The following is a 12,471-nucleotide window of genomic DNA, read 5'->3' as shown; positions in this document are numbered from 1 at the left end:
TTTCTCTTTCTTTCTTTCTCTCTCTTTCTCTCTCTGTTTCTTTCTCTCTCTTCTCTCTTTTTGCTTCTCTTATTTTCCCTTCCTTTCTTGACTTTTACATTCCTATCTTTTCCTCTTCTTTCTTCCTTTTCCTATCTTTCCCTTTCTCCCTTTTCATCGCCTGGAGCAGAACTCACCACTCACCTATAGACACGTCCAAGCGATGAAAGAAAGACCTTTTCTTTCCGTTTTCTTCCTTTCTTTCCCCAAATTGAGATCTCCACAGAAGAACCCACAGGTTGCATATTCTTGAATCCTCTTCAGTCCTGTTCATAGCCCATGTCAGAGTGATGGAGACGGCTGGTGTTGGACGGCTCATTTCTCACACAGAGGAGAACTTTGCATTGTTAACACCAGGCTGTACTTAATTTGTTTCTCCTGTGTTCACAATGTCATTTCAAAATAGTTTTCTTCTTATTTATTTTAAGTCACTGGCTCTTGATGACCTTTCCGTCCATAGAGCCTTGTGAATGTGATTTCACATATTTTTTGTATTCTGTGATCATATTTGATAGAAGGGGAAAAAATTAACTCAACTTGTAGTTGGATTTAGAGGAGCTTGATGCCTTTTCTGTAAACTTTCATTAAAATCATAATTAAAATAAAAGACTTTATTTGAAAATACAAAAGCAGTTTGTTCCCTTTATCAATACTGTTCCATTCTTATTGTACAGTGACTCCCTCCCCCGAACTGGTAATAGTACAATATATGGAAATTGTGTTAATCATTTTTCACAGCATTTTGTTTCCTTTTTTTTTGTGCATAGTGACTGAGTTTGGACCATAATCATAATCTGTGTTGTATTTACCAATTTGCATTTTATCCTATTTTTTATATTTATTCATTTATTGTAACACATTGTCAACTCTTTTTTTCCGCCCTGCCTTCCCTGGTCTCCTTTGCAATGCACTCTTAGTCTGGACTGTTGTCATACCTGTCACAGTAGAATTCTTAAAATGCCTGCCCACTTGTCTCCCTCATCTGTTCCCCTGTCCTTTAAAAAAAACAACTATATTTTGTTTTTCATTCTTTCTTTGTTGGACATTTTCCCATTACCCCTATGCCACCACTATCCTATGATTCAATGCAAAATTTTAAAAAAAAAATTGCAAAAAAATGAAATTTGTGTGCTATTCTGTTGCTCTTTGGATCACGTGCCTTGCAGCCGTCTGGTCCCTGGATGAGAATGGAGTCGGATGCCTTGTGTTCATTTGATCCTAACAGAAGGAAAGGCCATTTATAGGCAGGTAGCTAGCTGGTGCGTGAAGGCCTTGTAAAAATTATTCTTTATGCTTTTTATTATATATCTCTGTCTATAGAGGCATATGTAGTCCATGACATAGAAGAAATAATTTCAAAATGGGAATGTCTGAAAACAAGAAGGTAGAAAAAAAATATATAAGACAGACTGTTGGGAAACACAAAACTTCTTTTTGTTGCCTTTGGAAGTATTGTGACTTTTTTTTATAATGAGATGTTGTCCATCTCTTCTGCAACAATGAATAATTTTTTTTTTAAAAAAAAGGAAAAGTTGGGGGAGGGATTGCATAACAATGAAAGAGTTACTTTTCCAATTTTAGTATATGTGCTGCCGAAGCGAGCACAACAGTTACTTTTCAAAGAGAAGAGTGAATTGGGAGGAGGGGATAAGCAGGGAGAAAAGTGCTACATTGAATGGTTGGAAACCCTAAGTCTCAGTAAACTATTACATTAATAAATTATAAAAATAATTTAAAAATATTTTTTAAAAACAATTTAACTGAACCTTTTTAAGTAACATGAGATGGGGAAGGGAGGACAAGGGGGGAAAGGTGCAACAATGAATGCATGAAAATCTAACTTCTCTGTCAATGTTTATGAAGATCACAATTATAATTTTATTGAAACATCATTTGTCTGTGTCCAAAGGATATTTCTTCTTTTGTATCCGTGTTTGGCTTGGTGTTTTAATTTAGCACGTTCAAATTATTCTTCCAAAAGTGACTGGACTTTGTATATAGCTGCTCCTTTTGTACAAAGCCTTTGTAGATGAGCCTTCGATGTAGATGATTTTTAAATGTCATTCCGGGTCGGTTTGGATTGTGGTTTGACTTCCTAAGAAGAATGTCAACCTTTGGATCCATCTTAAACCAAAAATGAGATCATTTGCAGATAAGATGGAAGAAAGCCACAATATGGAAATGAATATTCATTTACAACTTTCTATTATTATTTGTTTTTGGAAGCTAAAGAAGCTTTATTAAGAGGGTTCCAGGGTAGGAATCCTTGGTCTGCAGAGAGAGACACAAGCAGAGAGACAATCACCAACTTTTTATTCTTTTAAATTCCTTTGAGTAAGAATGAACACATGGAGATCCCCAAGTAGGTTGATGACATGAAAAGGAGGGGGGAAAAATTCTTTTTCAGAGCTGACAGAAGGGGGTTTTTTCCTCCTAAAACTGGTACCATTGCTTGCCTCTCAAAGTACAATAACATAACTTTCACTGTGTTAAAGTCATCCACTTAGAGGATTATTTTTCCCCCTGTGTCTGCATCAACAGCCAACTGAGATCAATGAATCAGATCTAGTCACAGAGACAGGCTGACTCATGTCCTTTCTATTTTGGGGGTCTTTGGTCCTGATGTGTCTTTCTCCCAGAGCAGGACACAGCATTAGAAGATATTCCTAAAAAGTAAAACCTTGCAACAATGCATGAATGGAAATCCAAAATCTCTGTAAATGTTCATTAAAAATTAAAGAAAAAAAAAAGGTAAAGCCATGATTTCCCCAAAGAACATGATAATGATATTACATGTGGATCCATATGAAAATCCTGACTTTCTCTGCCCTTTTAAAGTCATTTTCATGATTGCAATTCGTGTTTCAGTCCATCATGAAAAAGGAAAAATATTCAGACTAATGTTCTAAGTGAAAAACAAGCTTCATCTTGTCCAGATCTCTTAATATAGAGCGGAACCAACGAATCACACGGACGCGCATCTCGTGGTGTCTCTCTTCCCGCCCGGACAGTTTTTCCCGCTGCACAGAGGGCGCCCTCCCGGGACCGGAAGTCTCCATCCTCCATCAGCCGCTAAACGATCCCGTTCATGCCCGTCGACCGATTTCTCTGTCCCCCGAGCGCGCTGGCCCCTTGGATCCCAAGGATCCGCAGGCATTGGCCAGGTTTTGGGGGGAACTCATGCTGCTTTTGGTTCTTCTGAGCCTTTTATTTTTTTTGCCTCTTCCGGTGTCTCGGGATTTGCGGCCCGGCCACTTCCGGTAAGAGCTGAGCCCGGGACCTAGGACCCTGTAAAGTGGAGTAGTTCCACGATCAGAGAGTAAAATGCATGCATTTTCAGGCCTGAGGCACGAAGCGTGCAGCGTGGCTCTTAAAATGAACATCATCAGGGGTCTTGCTTGAGCGGGCTCAGCTGCCTGCAATATTTGGGGTGCAAAATGGCAGAAATCAGGGGCTGCCAACGTGCTCTCTGCACCCAGCTGGTTGGCCCATCGGCCAGGTTCTCCTATTTTATGTCCTCTTCTCACGTTGAGCTGGAGGCCGGCTTGTTTTGAGCGTTTGAGAGGTTTTTTTTTAATGCCACTTTTTTTTTAAATTTTATTTTATTATTTTTGTGTGCGTGTACCGTCAAATCAGATCTGACTGGTACAGGAGGAGATTGTCCCTCCTTCCCCAGCAGAGCATCTGGTGGATTCGAACTGTTGTGCATGTGTTGATGGATAAGGAGTGGTTTGAACTCACGACCCCAGATCATTCTCAAAGCCAAAAGCCAGGTGTCCACTGAAGGCAACTGTCAGAAGCATTTGCAAGACCCACCCCAAAGGCTGGTGGTTCAAATCCACCCAGTTTCCCAAGGACAAGAAGGACGATGAGCCACGTCCACCTTTTCTGATGGACCAACCATGCCTTCCCGCTGGACGGTCCACTCTGAGTCGCTGGGGGGTGGGAAGGGGGAGAAAAGTGAGCTTTTTTGCAGCCGTATCCGCTTTAAAAGAGCCTTGTTGCTGTGTAGACCGTTCCCTCCTGCTAACTTGGGGTCTGTGGATCTTGGCAATTGCAATCCACCTGCAGCATTTGCTGTCCAAAAGAATGGGCTGTGTTTTTCCCTGGTGATTTACATCAGAAGAAAAATGATGGAGTATCATACTCTAGGGTAAGCGAGTTCTGTGTGGTTCTAAAGCAGAGGCCCCCAGGACCTGTGAGAAGAAGGCAGGAGTGTGTGCTGGAGACCAGAGCGTGCTCTTGACTTCATTGCCAATATTCACAGTGCAGCTTGGCCCTCAGCCTAGCAAGAAGGCCCCACACCTGTCAATACCTTCTCCTTAACACCAATCTCCTCCTCAATCCTTCTTCCTTCTCAGGTCTCAAGGGTTCTGGAGGGAGGACGGAGCCAGTCTGGATGGCTGGGGAGCTCGGGTCACCTTTTTTCACGTCCACAGATGGACAGCAAGGATTTTCCCCTGCCTGCTGTGTGCTCAGAATGTGTTAACTCTGCCCCTTACAGCCTGCCTGGCACCCTGTGTCCACTCACCTCCCTCTAGCCTGCCCAGTGCCCTGTGTCCACACCCGTTTGTCAGTCTAGAAGGACGCCTTGCACTGAGAATCATCTTTCCTTGAAAAGTCTGGAAGATGGAGGCAGTTCTGGTGAGTTTTCCAGGGAATTAAGTTTCTCTTTGTAGAAGTGAGTAAGGTTGTGTGTGAATGTTTGCCCGGCCCCCCTGTGGGGATGTGGTTGTTCAAAGAAGGACGCAGGGAGAAGAGGTGGGCACAAAACTGAGTCCTCGAAGGCATCCTGACATCTTATCATGCAAGACTTTTTCTATATATATTTGTGGCCCTTGATCTATCTATCTTGTTATGAGCCATCAATTTATGACTCCTAGCGACCCTATGTACAACAGCCCTAAACTCTGCTCTATCCTGTGCCAATCGCACTGCCTCTGACACACCCATCCCGATGACCCCAGTCACTGAATCAATCCTCCTCATAGAGGGTCTTCCCCTCCTGCGCTGTCCCTCCACCCTCCCAAGCATGATGTCCCTCTCGAAGGACCCATCCCTCCTTGCAACATGCCCAAAGTATGTCGGACGAAGCCCCAGAATCCTTGCCTCCAAGGAGTAGCTTGGTTTAACCCTCTCCAGGATGAATCTGTTTGTTTTCTTGGCAGTCCATGGTACCCTCAATACTCTTCTCCAGCACCACAGCTCAAAGGCATCAATTCTCTTTCTATCCTCCCCAGTCATTGTCCAACTCTCTGATGCATAACAAGTGATTGCGAAGACCATGGCCTGTATCAGGCGCACCTTAGTCTCCATTGCATTGTGGACAAGAAAGTCCAGTTAATATCACTCTCCTTCAACTCTGTACCCCAACAACCGGAGCCCAAATAGGAGGAAAAAGAACATTTCTACCAACGTTTGCCGTCAGAAAGCAATTGAATGTGCGGTTAAGATGCATTTCTACGAATAATGGGTGACGGCAATGCACCCTCTGGACGGAGTCGCTTTCAGAGATTTGCACACTGAGGTCTCATTCTTCAGACCTAACACCATGAGCCCCTCACATGCCCCTTGCTGTTGGGCCTTCATTGAATTTTTCCCCCTTTTCCAATTTTGAGGCTTTCTTGCAAGCAACATACACATGGAGAAGACAGAGGTTCCCCATTCTTGCTGGTAAGCAATTCTTGCCTCGTTGTTTGGGGTATTCCTCCGTCTTCACCCCTTTTTGTCAGTGTATAGGATGATTCTCCATGCCCTTTGCCAACTCCATAATTCAAAGGCATCGATTCTTCTCTTGTTTTAATTGTCCTGCTTTGAGCTGCACGTGGAAAGCATCGGAAATGCCAAGAGCGGGCTCACCTTTAGAAGAATTGTTTGTTTGTTTTCTGTTTGTGGAGAGATGCATTCTGTCCAGAAGGCCATGGTCTTCGATCTTCCAACAGAGCTTCAAGGCGGCTTCATTGCCTGCGAGCTCCCTGGGCCATCTCTGCTTGAATGCAGGGGACTGATAAACCTTCCTCTGACCTGATGCCACATTCTTTCTTTTTAAAGTCCAGCGTCTCCTATGACTTGTTTGAAGATGGATAAACAAAACAAAACAAAAAACAACAACAAATACAGAGAAAGGAGGCAGCGTTCTCACAGATGGCTTGATTTTTCTAAAACACTATACACTGTTCCTTGGCTCTGTTTGGACATCACTGTTTTTGATCTTCAGCAAAACTTCAAGGTGTTATAAAACAGTAATGCTCCCAATGCAAACACAAGAGATGTCGAATCTTCAATCAGCTGACAGGGGCATCTTTTCTCTTGGGAAGGAAGACTCTTCACCAATCTCAAATAATGCATTCACATTCACAATATTCCTTATTCTCCTGATGGGAGTTTTCCATAAGGAGACGATACAGACACCCATTAGAATTTAACTTACGATTGTAGAAGGACTCAGCTGTTATATTGAGATGAGAAAATGAGCTGAACTCTTCAAAGACTTAAGATTGATTCATCTTATGTGCCCTCAAGTTGAATTCAACTCATACCCTGTGAAGGATACATCTGAACGCTCCACAACGTCAAGCATGATGTCCGTCTCCAAGGAACAAGATAAAGGTAAATAATCCAGTTGTAAAATGGGCACAGGATATGAACAGACACTTCACCGAAGAAGACACTCAGATGGCCAACAAGCACACGAAGAAATGTTCAAAATCCCTAGCTCTAAGAGAGATGCAAATCAAGACAACGATGAGATACCATCTCACCCCAGTCAGAAGAGCAAAATTTAGCAGAACAGCAAGCAACAAATGCTGGCGAGGTTGTGGAGAAACTGGAACCCTTATTCACTGTTGGTGGGAGTGTAAAATGGTGCCACCCCTGTGGAAGGTGGTATGGCGCTTTCTCAAAGAGCTGCAAATAGAGATACCATTTGGCCCAGCAATTTCACTACTGGGAATATACCCCAGAGAGACAGTAACTGACATCCAAGCAGATAGATGCACACCCATGTTTATCGTGGCTTTGTTCACAATAGCAAGGAGTTGGAAACAATCCAAGTGCCCATCAACAAATGAATGGATAGAGAAGTTGTGGTATATTCACACAATGGAATACTACACTGCATTGAAAAACAAGGAACTCATGCAATATTATTCAGAATGGGTGACCCTGGAGGACATTGTGCTGAGTGAAGTATCTCAGTCACAAAAGGACAAATACTGCATGGTGCCACTGTTGTAAAACAGGACTGACCTCGGGGTTGGGAGGAGACTGAGAAAGATGGGTTCAATAATGTATACTGTACTGAAGCAGATGAGGGAGAAAACTGTTAAAAAGGGGTTATGTGATGAGGTATTATTGTCATGACAGGAATCCAGAATAAGAGGTATATTGCAGAGTGGACTTGGGGATGGGGAAAGGGAGAAAATTATGCAACAATGAATGAATTTTATTTTTAAGTAACCTGGGGTAAGGTAGGGAGGAACATGTCCAAGAATGAATGAATAAAAATGCAACCTTTCTGTAAACTTTTATTAAAATCCCAAAGAAAATATAGTTCGTTCTTACAAAGGAGTATCAGAGACCATGACAAAACCATCATTTTCATACAGTTCATAATTTATGTCCTTCTTGATAACGTTCTCATATTGGGAAGAAGTCTGTTGCAAATAGAATTATGGTCTGAGACCTTTTTTTATTCACCACAATCAATGCTAAAGATGTTTTTATTCAGTGTATTGCAAGCCTGGAGTCTCCTGTGATTCAGGGAACATAGTCACGTGAGGGGCAAGACTTTCCTCTGTATGTTTGATGAGGTGGGCATCAGGGACACCTTGTCTGATGTACAATGTGCTGGATCTTCCAGGAATCTGTGTTCCATGGACGATGTGTTTGTGGCATTTAGTCAAGAAGAGTGGGTTTTGCTGGAGATGGCTCAGAAGGAACTCTACCAGGATGTGATGCGGGAATCTTTGGAAACCCTCTAATCCCTAGGTAAGAAAAACATCAAGATTCTGGGATCCTTTGCATGAAAAAGAAATCATTTTCCTTCCTCAGTATTGCTGGAGTCTCTGTCTAAGAAATGGAAGCAAATGACGCTATAACACAAGTCTTGTCTCTTCTTTTGGGATGTTCACATACCCAGCCTTTTCCATGAATGTCAAGCCTTGTCTTTTAAGGAAGATTTCGCTTGTTTTGTGATAAAAAAGTCCTCAGGTTTTGGACGTGTTTATATTGGGGTGGGGTTTTTTTGTTTGTTTTTTGTTTTTCTTTTCTCTTTTTAGATTTTGGACGTGTTTAAATCCAATCTTTGGTGTCTGTCTAGCTCAATGACTTTGAGGACTTTTACACGTTGTAAAATACTTTAACTGTGTTGATTGCTAGTTTAATACACCTATTGTACCCTAAAAAAAATAAAATTACAAAATCCATCTTCAGAGGATGGAGTTGGTGACCAGAAACTGTTCCTGATGATTCTTCAAAAAGCACACAGTCGCTTTAAAGATATTTCTGTTGTTGAGACTATGAGGATGATGGAAATAGAACTCTATTTAATACCTCTGCTCTTGACAGGAACAGGAAAGTCAGTTTTGTGAAAATTATATCCAACACAGATGGATATAAATTTGAATAAGTCAGTTGGGGTGGGAGAAATAGCTTTGTGATTAGTGAGAGAATTTCACCACATGTTGGTGTAATATGTGTAATTTACATCCAACGTAGCTCTTCTAAACTCTCCTAATTAAGCCCACTTATCTCACACGCAGATCCTAAGGAATTGGGTCTTTTTAAATCTATTTTTTGGGGTATGCCCACTTAGGTCATCACACACACACACACAGAGTTCCCAAGGAATTGGGTCTTTTTAAGTCTGTTTGATGCATTTTTTAAAGTATTACCAAAGGGATCCAACAGAAATCTGTGTCAATCTTCAATCACCACAACCATTTTTTAATTCTTTCCCCCCCTCCCCCTTTCTTTGACATATGGTGAAACCTTTTTAATCGCAGAATTCACTCAAATTATGGACCTAGGGGAAGTGATTTCCCTAAAAATGTCATGATTCCATTTAGGATGAAGGTCCACATCTTGGTTTCTTTTGCTGGACACCTGGCCAGCTTGCCTGACCGTCGAGACCCAAATAAAAATCAGCAAGTGTATTTGAGGTAAGTGCCGTCTGAATGGGGAAAAGTGGATAAACTCCTAGAATATCATGATAATAACATAACTATGTGTATATCTGTGTACTTAAGACTAGCTTTGTAAGTCTCTCCAAGCTTGTCTTAAAAGATACTTGATTGGTTCAATCCCGGGTTTTGGCACTAAAAAAAAAAAGATACTTGAGTGGTAAGGAATTGTGCTCACCCAAACGGATGTGGTTCAAATCTACCAGCTGCTTCAAGGGAGAAAGATGGACAAACTGTTCCTCTGATTAACTCCCTCTGAAAAAAAAAAAAAACAACCCTGAAGGGTCCCCAGGGAATCAGTTCAAACTCAGCGGTTGGTTGAAACAGCCACAGAACAGTTGAGAAGTGCCCAAAAGGGGTACAGCTCGGTCACACCAGAATCTGATCTCTTACTTGTCATCATTGATCTCAAGCAGTAATCAGTGTGTGATTTCCAGCAACAAGATGGTTACAACCACTCTTTATAAGTGGGAGATTCGACCAAGAACAAACAATAATAAATATCTTTCTGATTTTCTGAAACTTTCTGGACATTGTATAACTGATTTCTCTTATATTGTAATTGTAAAGCCATTCCTGCCCACGTTGAAGCTGTGTTCATATTATTATTGTTGTTATGTGCCATCGAGTCGCCTGTGACTCATAGCGACCCTATGGACAACAGCCCTAAACTCTGCTCTGTCCTGTGCCAATTGACCTGTCTCTGACACTCCCATCCCGATTACCCCAGTCATTGAATCAGTCCACCTCATAGAGGGCCTTCCCCTCCTGTGCTGTCCCTCCACCCTCCCAACCATGAAGTCCCTCTCCAAAGACTGATCCTGCCTTGCAACATGTCCAAAATATGTCAGACGAAGCCTCATTTTATATTTATATTATCAAGTTTGTTGTAATACAATAGCCTTACACACTGATGCTTTCATAAATCCATGTCACACACATGTTGTTCATTGGAAACTTACTTAAAACTAATAAAATAATCCAAAACTGAGATCTTGCATGAAATCAGGGCCAGTAATGGTCATTTGTGTATCAGATGATTGAAGGCGTCAAATGCCTCAAAACCTAGCACAAAAATCAGGCATGTCTGTGGTGTTTTGAGACATGGAAACAATTTCACTTCCAATTGGTGTTTCTTTTCAGAGATTTTAGAAAAGAGAACCCCTGTGAGACTACAGGCGTCCAACAGTACAGAATAACGTTAAGCCAGTTTTCCAGTCTTTGTTTGCTAAAATGCGACGCTCCCAGCACACATAGTTTGGAGTCTCCTCCATTCGGAAAGGCGTTTTTGGACTGCTTCTCCAATAGCCGTCAAACCAGATCTCACACGTCTCAGAGTCCGGAAGAGAGAGAAGCGTGCAGTGACCTCTCCCTGTTCAACTCTCCAAAAACATTCAATGCAAAGGAACCCCAGAACCCAAAGGCATGTGGGGAACCATCCGTGTGTCTGTCTGATTCAGAGGTGGCCTTCAAAAAGCATACTCGTGAGCTGGGTTTCAGAACACCGGCTATAAGAAAGATTCCTCTATTTCCTCACTGTCCACTTCACATACAACAACTCAGAAACATTCTGACACCCGCCGTCATCCTTTGCCTCCAGTTTCATATGAAACTTTGCAGACTCGAGGTGAGAAGCTGTCTCGATCTGTGGAAGGTTTTGCAGAGGGATCTGAATCCGAGACGCAGCCAAGGGGAGGCAGATTGGAAGAAGAAAATGCAATGGGGAAAGTCTTCCCTCATTTCTCGATGTGGGGTCATCGTACACACGTCCATAAGGTGGGTGAACCAAATGCTTGTTTCAAACCCTGCGGGGAAACCTTGACAGGTGCTGCCCTCTTGCCGGCTCACCCTGAAGCGAGACCATACATGTGACAACCTTATAGAGAAGATTTTAGACAAAACCCAGATGTCCAGCGTCCAGGGCAGACTCCCACTGGAGAGACGTCTGATGAAGACAACGGGTGTCAGAAGGCTTCCACATGCACCCCAGCCCTCGCTGTGCCCGCTGGACAGAGACCTTGTCTGTGCAAACACTGTGGGAAGGGTTTTACACGCCCCTCCGACCTCACGGTGCACACGCTGACCCACAGCTCAAAGAGGCCTTGCACAGAGAGGCCTTACACGTGTGGACACTGTGGGAAAGGGTTCACACTGCGCTCAGGGCAGGCCAGACACGCCAGGACCCACACGGGTGAGCGGCCTTACACGTGCGGCCAGTGCAGGAAGGTCTTTGCTCACAAGTCCTCGCTCACGGCGCACCTGAGAAGACACACTGGACAGAGGCCGTACGTGTGCAGGGAATGTGGGAAAAGCTTCAGCAGTGCCTCACACCTCTCGTAACACATTCGTACGCACACCGGAGAGAAGCCTTACGTGTGCAAAGGGTGCGGGAAGGGCTTCACGGACGGCTCAGCCCTCGCCGTCCATGCCAGGACCCACACGGGCGAGCGGCTGTACGTGTGCAGCCACTGTGGGAAGGCCTTCGTGGAGTACTTGGCCCTCAGGACGCACATGCATTGTCACACAGGAGAGAGGCCCTCCAGATGTCCACAGTGTGGCAAGGCCTTCGGCTGGGCACATACGCTGGCCGTGCACATGCGGACTCACACGGGAAAGAGGCCACACGAGTGCAGGGAGTGTGGGAAGGCCTTCACATCGTCCTTGGCCCTCACTGTCCACGTGCAGACACACACCAGGGACAGGCCTTACATCTGTCCACACTGCAGCAAGGGCTTCACCAGCGGGTCAGCCCTGGGCGCTCACACACGCACGCACTTGGGACAGAGGCCTACTACGTGCAGACACTGTGGGAAAGGCTTCCCTACCCCCTCGGCCCGCTACGCACAGACCCGTGTGCACAAAACAAAAGCATGAGCTACAAAGCATTAACCATCTGGCCTGGATCGCACCCAAGCAGACATCAGAAATGACAGATGGAGTCTTTCCCAGCCCTGGAAAACAAGGAAGGTCTCATTCACCATCTAAGCAAGAAATACTCTTGAATTTCTAGCAACCTGCTTGGTGCAAAGAGGGCTAATTTCCTTGTTGTTGTTCTTCTCCTCTTCCTTTTTAAATATATTTTTGTTTAACTGAAAGTTTACAGAAAAGCTAGATTTTCCATTCATTCATGACTGCACATTTTACCCCTCTCCCAGTTCACTTATTCTTTTTAAGGTATTCACTCCTTTTTGCAATTACCTCCCTTGCCCCAGTCTTCTTTGCAATGGACCTTTCTTATTCTGGGCTGTTG

The 12,471-nt window shown here is 43.6% G+C and overlaps 1 protein-coding gene across 1 annotated transcript; it reads left to right on the top strand.

Moving 5' to 3' along the window:
* The first annotated feature begins 9,108 nt into the window (after positions 1-9,108).
* On the top strand, positions 9,109-12,095 carry LOC102868534 (zinc finger protein 778-like). Its single transcript, XM_006903393.1, has 3 exons — positions 9,109-9,200; positions 11,312-11,543; positions 11,586-12,095. The coding sequence occupies exons 1-3, from the start codon at positions 9,109-9,111 to the stop codon at positions 12,093-12,095; spliced, it is 834 nt and encodes a 277-aa protein (XP_006903455.1).
* Positions 12,096-12,471: the final 376 nt, after the last annotated feature.

This window comes from Elephantulus edwardii, unplaced genomic scaffold (assembly GCF_000299155.1).
Source record: "Elephantulus edwardii isolate Elephantulus edwardi_28Jun2011 unplaced genomic scaffold, EleEdw1.0 scaffold00631, whole genome shotgun sequence".
Taxonomy (NCBI): domain Eukaryota; kingdom Metazoa; phylum Chordata; class Mammalia; order Macroscelidea; family Macroscelididae; genus Elephantulus; species Elephantulus edwardii.
This window is presented reverse-complemented; position numbering and strand designations above follow the sequence as displayed.